Genomic DNA, 12,176 nt, shown 5'->3' on the forward strand with positions numbered 1-12,176 from the left:
TACAACAGTGTAATGGACACAGGCATACAGATGAATGAATTAAGACATTACCAAATAGTGAAAGGTTTCCTTTTTGCTACCTAGAGTTTTCTCCCGGGAACTGCGGTGGAAAATTCAGTTCAGAAATTATGAGGAGTCTGCTAGAAATGACAAATACAAAATGCAAAATGTGAAAATTGAAATACGAAATGTTGGCCTTGCAGGTATGGCAGAGGACCTCTGCGCTTTATTTATATAGACAGCGGAAAACAGAGAGACATGGTCACTTCTTCATGTGGAAGAAATTATTACGTGCTCACCTGCAATAAAAAATAATAAACCTTGTACTAAGTAGAAAACAAAACAAAACAAAAAGAAAAGAATGAAAATAAATATTTGAGTTAGAAAAGAAAATTCATAGTTTCTTTAATCTAATTGTTGGGATTGTTTTCAATTTACTAGTAATAAGTTTTAAGTAATCAGTAATCTTGCAGACCATTTAATTAATTTATATTTTGTCATGAGTGTAAAATTAATTGCACCAATATATATATACAGTTTATATAGTTAGAAATTATCATAAGTAGAGGTAGAAACATATACATGTCCATGTACTTCCATTCCATAGACGAGGATTAGTAATTGGTACATACCACATTGCATTTTGTTTTATGTTTGTAGTTATAATAAGAGAGTGATTCTAATGTAATATTGATGTAGACACTGTATAACTCTATAAATATTGATATTATTTTTATTTTAATAATTTATTAATATAATTAAAAATTAGATTAGTCAATTATATATAATATTTAATTATTGATTAATTAAATATATTATTTTTATTTATTAATTTTTTTATCTATTTTTAGAATTTAATTAATGGCTTAACATTTATAAGATTCAAATATAAAATTTTAACTCGTATAAATAATTAAAAATTATATATAAATTTATTAATAATCTATATTAGTAGAAGGACATGTAGAATAAATAAAATATTTAAAATAATATTAGTTAATTATTTATAATTAAAAAATAGACTTATAATAATACGGTGTCACAACAATACTCTAGTAAAACCCATAATGAGATCCTAATATTCTTTGGTATTAATAATCATACATTTAAACAAAATCTTGTACGATACGTTTTGGGATTTGAGTCAAACACATAAACAACTTCAGATCTCAACTGTAAATCTTAAGAGATATCGTATAAATATTTTATATAGAAATAATCTCTAATCACAGTTTCAACTTGGGTCAGTTATAAATAGAAATAAATTTTCTATTGTAATAAGCTATAAATTTTTTAAGTCTTGCCTTAAGAAAATATTTCTCTATATAGTAATATTTGTATAATATGACAAGATATTTACGTATTTTATTTCTGATTTTTATTATTTAACCAATAAAGTTAAGTAAAATTTAATACTCAAACCTATATTATAAATTATAACCTTTTCATAATCATAGATTTTATTTGATGAAGTGTATGACTATAAAAATATTTTACTATATACCCATTCTTTTACTTCTCTTCCTTTGTTTTTTCTTTAAATAAGTTTAATGGGTTTTGAATTCTTTCACCCACAACTAAAAATAGTCTCACTTAAGGTTGTATACAATTTAACCAAATTAATTAAACCGAAACAATTCAATTCAATTTCAAACCAAAAACTATAATTTCAACATATTATGGATTGGTTTAGCTTTTAAATCAAACAAAATTTAAAATTTTAATTTGGGTGTAGTTTAAAATTATAAAAGAATTATTAAAACTAAAGCAAACAGAATATTAAATAAATTATAGTTTATAGTGATATTTTTTATAAAATAAGAGAAAATAACTTTTAGTTTAATAAATAAAAAAGTTTCACACATAATTATAAATAGTTTAACTTTTATAAAATATGAATTTATTTACATACATACAATTATATATAATTTTAATATTTTTAAAAAGTTAATATTAAATTTAATAATAACATAAAATTGACCAAACTGAAGTTAAATAGATATAGTTTGAAATCTTTTTACTAATCGCTTAGTTTATAAATAATTTGAATTATTTGTAAACCAATCAAATTGATTATAAACACATCTATTTTGAACTATAAATACCTCTAGTCTCAACTTAATATTAAGCTAAAATATTAGGATCTTTAATTGTAACATTTCGATTTTGAAACTCTTTAATTCAAAAGTCGGAGTCCATGATTTCACAAAGGCTAAAACACAAAATTAGGATAAATCAAATCAAAATCAGCAATCAATATAAAATGAAGCACATGAGCTCCTAAGAAATTAGATGCGGAATAATACATTCAAATTCTTTATCTAAAGGGGAAAATGCCAAGTTTACATTTCGAAGTCCTACTTATGAGAGGGAAGAATCAGATCTGGCCCTAGAATAAGGCCATTAAAGCTTGCACTGAGGACCTAAATTAAAGGGGGCAAAAGAGAAAGAAACTCCATTTAATGGCACAAAAGGGTTCAGAAAAATCTTTTAGGGTCTTAAAAATAAATTTCTAGATCTTTTTTTTTTTTTGGAAAAGGAGTTCCAATATGATTTCCTTCTTTAGGAACCTAAAAGGGCATAAAATTGTTTTGAAGTTTTTTATTTATTTATTTGGACTCTCTTTTAGCCTAATTTCTTGTTGAGGCTATCCTAGAAAAGGTATCTAAATTCAATATGTCAAAGCCGTCTAAACAAATATTTGAATTTCCCGATACGATAATTTTTTTTAATTCTAAGAGAAATATAACAAAAAGTCGATCGCCAAAATTGAACTCACTATTCGATGAGTGAAATTCGCTTATAATTAAAAGTAACTTTGTAATTATATGGATTTATGGAAGAAATTATTTATTTATTAAAAGAGCTGAAAAAGGTCAATAATAGTTCTTGACAGAAATGGAACTTAAGGCTGAGAGAGAAACGAGCGGAAAAGCAACCAAGGAATTTTTTTTTGAAATAAGTTCAATTGGTCCTTAGATTTATCGAAAAATATCAAATTTATCCTTTTGACCTTTTTATGTCATTTTTATTATAATTTAACAGTTTCGCTTCCTTTTTTTATAGCATGATTTACAACCTCTAAATTAATCAATAAATATAATTGAAATTTATTTTATTCTAGATTAAATCCATCGCTATTGTCTCCTGATGTGAGAGTTTAATAAACTTCTATATCCATCGCTATTGTCTCCTGATGTGAGAGTTTAATAAACTTCTATTCAATGTCAGTAAAGCTCAATAAACTTTCCTTTACCTTCACTCGAAGTTCAATGCGGACGATAGAAATCAAGCTTCGTTCTTCTACTTTACCACTACTTTTGATTAAATTATCAATTGAATTTGAAGAATGGTGACTTTGCTACTGATTATTAGAAATTGAATTAATTGATTAAGATATGAGTTAAGTGATTGGTAAAATATAGAATCTACTGATGTCATTAGATTTGGATTCAACCAATAACAAATGACTAAAGCTAATCACTTAGTTGGTAAGGTTTTAATTCTTATAAATTATTTGTAATTTTTATCTTTTAGTGATGTGGGATCTGTAACAGTGATGATGATAATGAATTCATGATAGTAGTCGATTTTGGTAATCCTAACGCAAAGGGTTAGAAATGCTAATAATGGTTGTGGGTGGTTTACTAACAGCGCGATCTATCAATGTGAATGGTGGTTTTGGTTTTGCTACGGTGTATTGTTGCCAACGGTCTATCAATGGCAAAAATGTGTCAATTATCGAATAATTTAGTGTATAAGTGGAGATATACATTAAATTTAGACAAAAAATTTCGATATAATAAAAATATCAATGTGATTTTATTTTAATTAATCTTTATTTCTCTTTTAATGATTTAAGAAAGATTTCAGCTGTTTTAAACTATATAATCTATTAATACTTTTATTATTTATTATGATATATATATATATTATATTAAGCCTGAATTTGACATTTTTCTGTAATATATAAATTAAGTAAACTCATATGTTTTCTGCAGTGTGATTTGCACGCACTTATATAGCAGTTAAGAAAAAAGAAAAACAGGCTATTTAAGTTGAAAGTACAAAGTTATGTATTGAAAAATTCAAAAGGTCAACAAGGTTGATTTACTTTTATATGATAAGTACAGAGACTAAATTGAACCTTGTTTTCTTAGAAAGAGACACGTGTCGAGTAATTGATTGGCTCGAATATATATAGTTGCTTTTACCCAAATTTAATATTTTAAATAACTTGCCAGGTTTTTATGGCAAAGTCACATTGCTATGTTCAATAATTAGTGACGTCACTTATTTTTCTTGCCTATGAATGTCAACTCTCATTCATAAATCCACAAAATCTTTAGCCTATTCCATCTTCAGGAGTCATTACTTATTATTATGTTATCTTCTTCACATCTTAATTAACGGAATCACCTGCGGTGCCGTAATAGTCTCCCACTTAGACGACTTTTATTATGCAGTTTATGAATCTGAGTTGGAATCCTTGAACATAATAACTTTTATTATCTGACTCAAACATTGATATTATAGTATTTAAATTAACTATAATCTTATAACTGTTTTATGATGAGAAAGAATTTATCCAGTCAAACTTAATAACATTTGGTTGCTGGATATTTTTTTATTTTATTGACGGAAAAAAAGATAATTGAAGCGACGTACTAAATAGATCATCTCATATAGTATATTGTCAAGATAATTAAATCATTCACATAAAAAATCGTTATCTAAATATTACTACTTTTTGTACCTTAGTTTTCATTTTCTTAATAAAATTGAATTACCACTAATTACAGGACGCCTTCTTAATTTGAAGATCTAATTATTAGTAGTTAGACCTATGAATTCTCATTCAATTATATTTACAGGGTCTATTTTATCCTCATATTATCCAATTTGGCCCCCAGATCTTTTGACATCTTATTTTGGTCCCTCTAACATTTGGCATTTCAAATTTTGTACTCTTATCTAAATTCTTGCTCTGACTCTGAGATTTTAACTTCAAGCATGCATCGATTGTTCTAATTGAAAGTGTCAAGCTTAAATCTTAATCTAGTTATAACTATAAATTAGATGATAGAAATGAGGAGCTATTTATTAAGACAACAGTAAGCTGTTAATTAGTTAAAAATCTAAAATTTTTCAATTAACTACTAAATAATTAAAGAGGTCTAATTTTATTAGCAGCAAATTAATCACATAATGCCATTAGAAAAACGAATTAATTAATATATAAGTAAGAGTACAATAATATTGTGATGTTTAATAATTGACACTAATATTGAAAATCATCCTTGGTATACCAAATACCCTATAGGACAAACAAATTCAGTCGAGGGTGCCAACATCTAGAGTATTCCAAAAGATAAACCATGAGGATAAACCAGTATAGCTGAGGCTGGGAACATGTCTATATATCATCTTTAAGAAAGATAATATATATATATATTTGATCCTTTGATCAAAGCTCCCAAAGCGTCACCCATGACTCTATCAATTCTTTATTGTTTTCTGTTGTTATCGTTAATAATATTGTTCAATGGAAAGAGATTATTGTAGTAGTTTTGACTTCCTGACTTAAAATATAGGCCTCTATTTTTCAATCACCAACCTATATTGTTCCATAGTAAAAAAAAACAAAAGTATTGCAAATTAAAAGAAATGAGAACCCTGGATGCAAACAAAAGTCAACAGCACGATTAATCATGTCAGTGTCACTTAATTTTACAAATTATTTCATTTTCATCCCTTAATTTTTACATATTTCACCCACTGATGTGATCTTTCCGGTTCCTCAAACCCCTCAATGCAGAGACCATTTTTTCTCTTGAAAAATTATAACAGGTCATGGCTCAAGAGAAATATGATTTAGTGTTTTATGATTAATAATATCAGAAGTATTTTTGTTAAAAAAAAAGAATTAGGTTCTAAGAGGACTAACATGTATTAAAATGTAAATTTTTGGTTAATAAATAAAAATAATTGTATGTCTATGTATCTATTTTTACCCTTTTTGAAACTTCTTCTGTACTTGTAAATATTTGACCAAACTAATCTTCCTATCATTTCTTTTTCCTCACATATCCAGTTTAAGGTATTTGTAATCAATTGATTTAATGAGTTCTTACTTATTAAAAAAATATAAATACACCCATTAATAAATAATATTCCTTTTTTTTTTTCTTTTTTTGTCTCTACTAGCTTCTTTGAGAGGTAATCTATCCCGTCCAAATGAGCAAATCTTGATGGAAATGATTTTCAATGACGGTAGAAAGCTCCTTAGTTCTTGAAATATATTTCGGTTCTTCTATCTCATAATTTAAATTAGTTACCATCCATGAAAAATAAATGATTAAAACAAAAATTTGTTGTTTTATGAATAGAAAGAATATTGTAATTTTTAGATATCATTGTCTTTCAATTTAAATATTAGTGATAAAAATTAAAAGAATATTATAATTTTATAACTAAGAATTGAAGTGTAATATATTTTTAAAATTATATCATATACTGAAATTTACATATTACTATGTTTAAGCTTGATTCTGAAAATGATGATAAATATTGTATGATAAGAGGGAAAAATTCATTTTTTTCTTATACATATACAACTATTCTTAATGGAACTTTAAAGTTTCATTTGTATTTTAGAAAGTCCATGGACTATTATTTTATAACATTAAGAATTTTTGTTTAAATTAGTAATGATATTGATAAAATGATACTTTGGGGACTTTTTAAAACAAAATAAAAGATTAAGAACTCGATGCAAAAGAAAGAAAAGTTCAAGGACCCAGAATGGGTTTTGCCTGTTAGGCATCCGTGGTACTTTCCGAGAAAGTAATTGCTGTCCGCAAGATCTATGTACTAATCGACATCAATATTATTATATTCCTCGATGACATTACTCAATTCTCGAATAATTAAATTAATCAGTTTTTCTCGTCTGTAGCTCGTGCGAATCACCAGAAACATATCAGAATCGAACGTGAGCATGACCCAAATCAAATGGATTGGGAAAAGGGCTCATTCATCTCTTATAATGTGAACCATGTGCTAGAAGATGAGCATAATTCATTTGAATATAATTTCAGTTTCTTCATCTGAATTTGCTCGAAAGAACCAACGCCTCTGGAGATTTTCTACTTATTTGAAATATGTTACATGGTAAATTTACAATTGACAGTTTCCACGTACTAATGGTTTATACAAAAACCCTCCATATAAATTACATCATTCTAGAGAAACCAAAATTGAACCTTCTTCAATCTGAAATTGTCATCACCTAAGTAGCTAGAATGGGATTTCTCGCTTCATCAATTTCTACAAGGAGGACGTTCTCTGGATCTGATCCACTTGGTCCTTCAGCATATAGTGTGGGAAGGTAAGCCTTGTATGCTGGCAAGTAACGGGAAACAAAATCTTTAACCTGCAACAGAAGGATGAAAATGTTTTTCAAGTCAGAGAAAGAATTTGGTCTTGAACATGGCCAAGACAACGTTAGCATGCTGATAAAATGTTCATAGATATAAGCAAACCTCCTCATCAGTCATTCCAGGTAGTCCTGCCTCCCTCATGGCAATCTCAGCCTACAAAATCCACGGCACTGATCAAAATAAGGTTTTGTACAAGTTTTTATAGTTTTTGCTTTCAAGTTCATGTTATATCAACCTGCAAACGCCACTGGTAAACACAACTGGGGTCCTGAATCTTGATGACTACCCATGCCTTTATAAACTTGTCCCATGCATCATAATAAGCTTCAAGATTTTTATTCACCGTCTCTAGCTGCGAAATAAATATAAACTTGAGGCAAATTTGACAATGGATTCCATCAGAAGAAAATAACCCGAAGCCAGGTCTTCATAAGTAAATTCCTGAGTTCCAACCTGCGGATCAACAGCTTTGACAACTTGCATGGGAAGGGGTTTAAAACCAAGCATCCAGCCTTCAAACAGGATCACCTAAAGATCATCCAAAGGGAATGCAAAATGATTAATAGAGAGAAAGGATTGCCTGCTAGATGTCCTCTCCGAAGTTGAAGGAAAACAATATTCTAAGCACATTGGTACCCATTTCACATCTACACCTATTGGATGCAGTTATTTTGGAATATAGATACTTCTAACATTGATCAGGATGATCATGTACTATATTGTCCTTTTCTAAGGACCGAGGAAGAGGGTGACACAAAAGCAAAATTATCTTCTTCTGTTTTGGTGCATTTCCTTTAATGTAAGAAGACTTGAAGGGATGAAGAAAGGATCAACGGAGAGAATTTGAACCAGTTGTAGTGCACACAAGAAAAAATTCATGCTGCCGTAATTTAAAGTACCTATTTTGCCAGCTAGAAGTTTAAGAATTTCTTACTGTTAATGGTCCTTCAACCTCTGGCCATTTTGAAGGATCAGCTCTGTCACCCCTCCCACTATATGCAGACTGCAAAGAAAAGCAATCTTTCATCAGTTAGAAATGCAATTTTCACTGAAAGTACAGGATGAGCTAAGGAGAAATGAGGATACCAACATTGTTAAGTGCTTACTTTATCATACCGAGGTAGCTTCATCTTTATACCTGAAAACTTGAGATGAAAATCAAATCAGACCAAGCCAAGCAATCAGAGAAGAGAGGATAATTAAAAAAACACTTACCTTCTTTTGTCAATTTGCTTAAAGCTGTTAGAGTTTCAATAGAGAATGAAAGATCATGACTCCCAGCATTTCCACGGAACTGTAACACATTAAAAGATTATGAGTAGAAGTTACAAAAATAAACAAGAAAATAGACTTTTCTCAGCTTTCTGCTGCTTTAAAAATATTTCTTTTAACTTCTTATAGAATATATAAAGCATGTACTGATTGTCACCTCTAAAAGCTCATTTCCTGAATTTTCTCCTCTCAGTTTAGCCTGCAATTCATGTTAATTTGCATCAGCATTTATAAAATGAAAAGAAGCATATGCCAAAATCTCCCGAGAGTTTCATTACCTGGCCCTCTGCTGTCAAATAAAAGTCATCTATTGATAAGGTTGCAGACTTCCTGAGAGGATCAGATATGCCAACACTCAAGAAATGAGAAGCAAAACCAAAATTGAAAATTATTCACAACTACAAATTCTATAGCATTATGTTTGCAAATACTTACCTGCCAGTGACTCTGAAGAGATAATCAAGAGCAAAGACAAGTGTGGTCTTTCCACAACCTTGAGGTGCACTAAAACCAATCTACATCAAGGCGGAAATCAGCACCATCAGACTCATAGAACTGCATGAAATAGCACTGATCGCAGCATGGAAGCATAATCGAGATTATGCTAATTAAATGAGAGTTAATGCAGGCACTTGTCAGAACAGAAATTTATGTATTTACCACTAAAGGAGGTATATCTTCTCCATCTTTAAACTGGGAAACATATTTGGATATCTTATCTTCACACCATATAAAAACTGGTATATAATAGTGATAAATCCTTGCTTTTTGAGGAACTGTAAGATACAATTCATTGAGCTGAAACAATCGGCACAAGTGCAAGCCATATGAGATCCATTTATCAATAGAGTCAGCAATCTTTTCTGAGGTCAAGCCCAACTTGCTTATGAGAGGACCGGAGCAGATAAATTCATAAAGATCTTCTACAGATGAAACTTGTGCAGGTGATGAGGGAAAAACTGAATGCAATCGTCCATGCGTCCATTTGTTGGTTGAAGTGGATAATTGGTGCTTGGAATCGTCTAGCATCCATGAATACTCACTGCCTACAAATGACATTAGAAAGAAGTTAAGATTGACCTAATTTATCCAGAATGTAACAAAAATTAATGTTAACCAAGAAAACAAACAAACTGCAATTTCACTAGAGGTTAATTGATTCTAAACTTTTAAAAGCCAGTAATTGCAATTCTCTAATTGCAGCATCGCAGTATCACCATTCAACATCATAGACAGCTAATAATACCAACATAATGTTCTCATAGTATTGAAAAAATATACTTTATATTTCCTTCTGCAATCATTGAGGATTAAACAAAAGAAAGACATTAACACCAAATTGCTAATAAAGCACAAGAAAAAGAAAAAAGAAAAGCAATTTGCAAACTTGAAACTCTTTCACATGTAAACTACAATGTGCCATAAAAGAGCTATTCAGGTAAGCTAAACAATATTAGTCACTTCTTACACTTTAGAGATCCTCTCAGATATTCTATAATTCAAGAAGCAATCAAATAAGAACCCGAAATCTTTAGAAGTAACGAAGTCTATCATCAGGGGAAGTCCATATTTTATAACGTATCACAAAATTTAATACAGACACAGACACAAACTTCAGAGCAGAAAATTTATGAAATTGAAGTGAAAAAGTAAACGAAATTGGAATAAACATAAGAAATTTACCTGATTTGGAGAAATGGGTAGGCATATGAGAGCACTTAGAAGATGGGTAGTGAGATTTGGATAGAGCTTGTCTTGACAGAGAAGAGGAATGGTGATAAGAACAAGACAAAGCTTGTAGCTTGTAATTGTGAATATTGCTGTTATTATTAAAATTAAAGTCATAATTACTATTATTATTAAAACAAAAGCAAGTGCTATTAATAGTATTAGAAGATAAGTATAAGTTCTTGGGCGGCAATTGTGATAAGATACTCAAAGACGCCATTCTCACACCCTCACCTTCCTCCCCCTGTCTCTCTCTGCCTCTGTTTTTCTGCTCTCTCTCTCTCTCTCTCTCTCTCTCTCTCTCTCTCTCAAACTGTATAACGGATGATTTTCCACAATTTTAAATGCCTTAAAGTAGTGACACGTGGCTTATGCTGCCCATCAGAAAGTATCCTCCTCAATTTTTCGATATTGATAGAATTTTTATTGTGTAAAGATAACATAATAGTTTTTGCTGCTCTATATTTTTTTTAGCCAAATTTTGGGCGTTTTAATAACTTTCTAATTCCTTATAAATTTTTAGACACGTTGGATTGATTTTATTATTTTTAAAAGGTTTATGCTTTGATGATTTATACATCTTGTAATTCTTATTGTTGAACGAATGAAACTTTAATTGCTGAAAGAAAGAAAAAAAAAAAAAGAAAAAAAACTCTGCAGGATATCCATCTGGTAACATTAATTACTTGATTCAGAATCAGAAAAAAATAAACAAATAACAGCCAAAGATTGTTGTGATGGATTAGGGCTGGTGGCAAATGTTCAGTTAATAATATTATGACAGTTTGTTACGAGATACATACTGCACTGTGTATAAATATTGTATATGTATATTGTTTGATATGTATACGGTGTAGTATGGTAGAAAGGTGGTCATATATATTTGTTGTTTTGGTTTCATTGGGAGGGATGGAAAATAGAATTCTTCTCAACATGGTATCAGAGCAAGGTGAGCAGCGCAACGGAAGCGTGGTGGACGCTTAATCCACAGGTCAAGGGATCGATCCAAAGGAAATACAGTTTATTTCGGGGTCCAAGAAAATATATGTTTTTTGAGACGCGTATTCGAAGTGGGACGCATAGCTCTCTCCAAACCCTAAGTTTTTTTTTCTTTCCTCTTTCTTTTGTGCGTTTTTGGGGACATGGCCGACGGCGGCGAAAAATCTTCCTCCAATCGTGCCATTGACAGTGATAGGAAGATCAATGTCTTCTTCTTAGGATCCTCGGATAATCCTGGTAATCTCATTACTCTGATTCAGTTGAATGGAGACAACTACGACGAATGGGCAAGGGCTGTACGCACAGCTTTGCGAGCGAAGCGCAAGTTCGGGTTCTTGGATGGTAGCATCGAAAAGCCAGCAGAACATAATGTCAAACTGGATGACTGGTATACTGTGCACTCGATGCTGGTGGCTTGGCTTATGAACACGATCGAGCCTTCGATTCGGACGATGCTTCCGTTCTATGAAGATGCTCGTGAGTTGTGGGTTGCTTTAGAGATGCGATTCTGTGTCGTTAATGGCACCGTGTTGTCAATCGAAGGCGTCTACGGTGAGTGCAAGCAAGGCAAAACGGAATCGGTGGCTTCGTATTTTGGGCTGGTACCGAGTAAAATCTTTGACGAGTTGTTGCTGTATGTGGTGTTGCCCCGATGTACGTGCAGTGGGTGCACTTGTGGCGGCTGCAGGTGTCGTCTGGCCACTCAATACCAGACCCTCTTGCGGGAGGATCAGC

At 30.8% G+C, this 12,176-nt stretch overlaps 1 protein-coding gene across 1 annotated transcript; it reads right to left on the minus strand.

Annotated features, from left to right (window-relative positions):
* Window positions 1-7,114: 7,114 nt before the first annotated feature.
* Window positions 7,115-10,798, minus strand: LOC8271345 (D-glycerate 3-kinase, chloroplastic). Its single transcript, XM_002517486.4, has 12 exons — window positions 10,398-10,798; window positions 9,375-9,760; window positions 9,150-9,229; window positions 8,993-9,044; window positions 8,872-8,913; window positions 8,658-8,736; window positions 8,549-8,580; window positions 8,377-8,445; window positions 7,896-7,970; window positions 7,678-7,794; window positions 7,545-7,595; window positions 7,115-7,435 (listed from the first exon to the last, which is right to left on the minus strand). Exons 1-12 carry the CDS (start codon window positions 10,660-10,662, stop codon window positions 7,292-7,294), a joined length of 1,392 nt encoding a protein of 463 aa, XP_002517532.1. The 5' UTR covers window positions 10,663-10,798; the 3' UTR covers window positions 7,115-7,291.
* Between the last annotated feature and the right edge of the window lie 1,378 nt (window positions 10,799-12,176).

This window comes from Ricinus communis, chromosome 8 (assembly GCF_019578655.1).
Source record: "Ricinus communis isolate WT05 ecotype wild-type chromosome 8, ASM1957865v1, whole genome shotgun sequence".
Taxonomy (NCBI): Eukaryota; Viridiplantae; Streptophyta; class Magnoliopsida; order Malpighiales; family Euphorbiaceae; genus Ricinus; species Ricinus communis.

Excerpts from the sequence above, each read along its gene's own strand:
- LOC8271345 (XM_002517486.4), bottom strand. The coding sequence starts at position 10,662 with ATGGCGTCTTTGAGTATCTTATCACAATTGCCGCCCAAGAACTTATAC. Across the intron at positions 8,914-8,992 it reads ATTTGACAGCAGAGGGCCAG|GCTAAACTGAGAGGAGAAAA; the intron begins GTAATGAAACTC and ends CATGAATTGCAG. Across the intron at positions 8,737-8,871 it reads CAGGAAATGAGCTTTTAGAG|TTCCGTGGAAATGCTGGGAG; the intron begins GTGACAATCAGT and ends AATGTGTTACAG.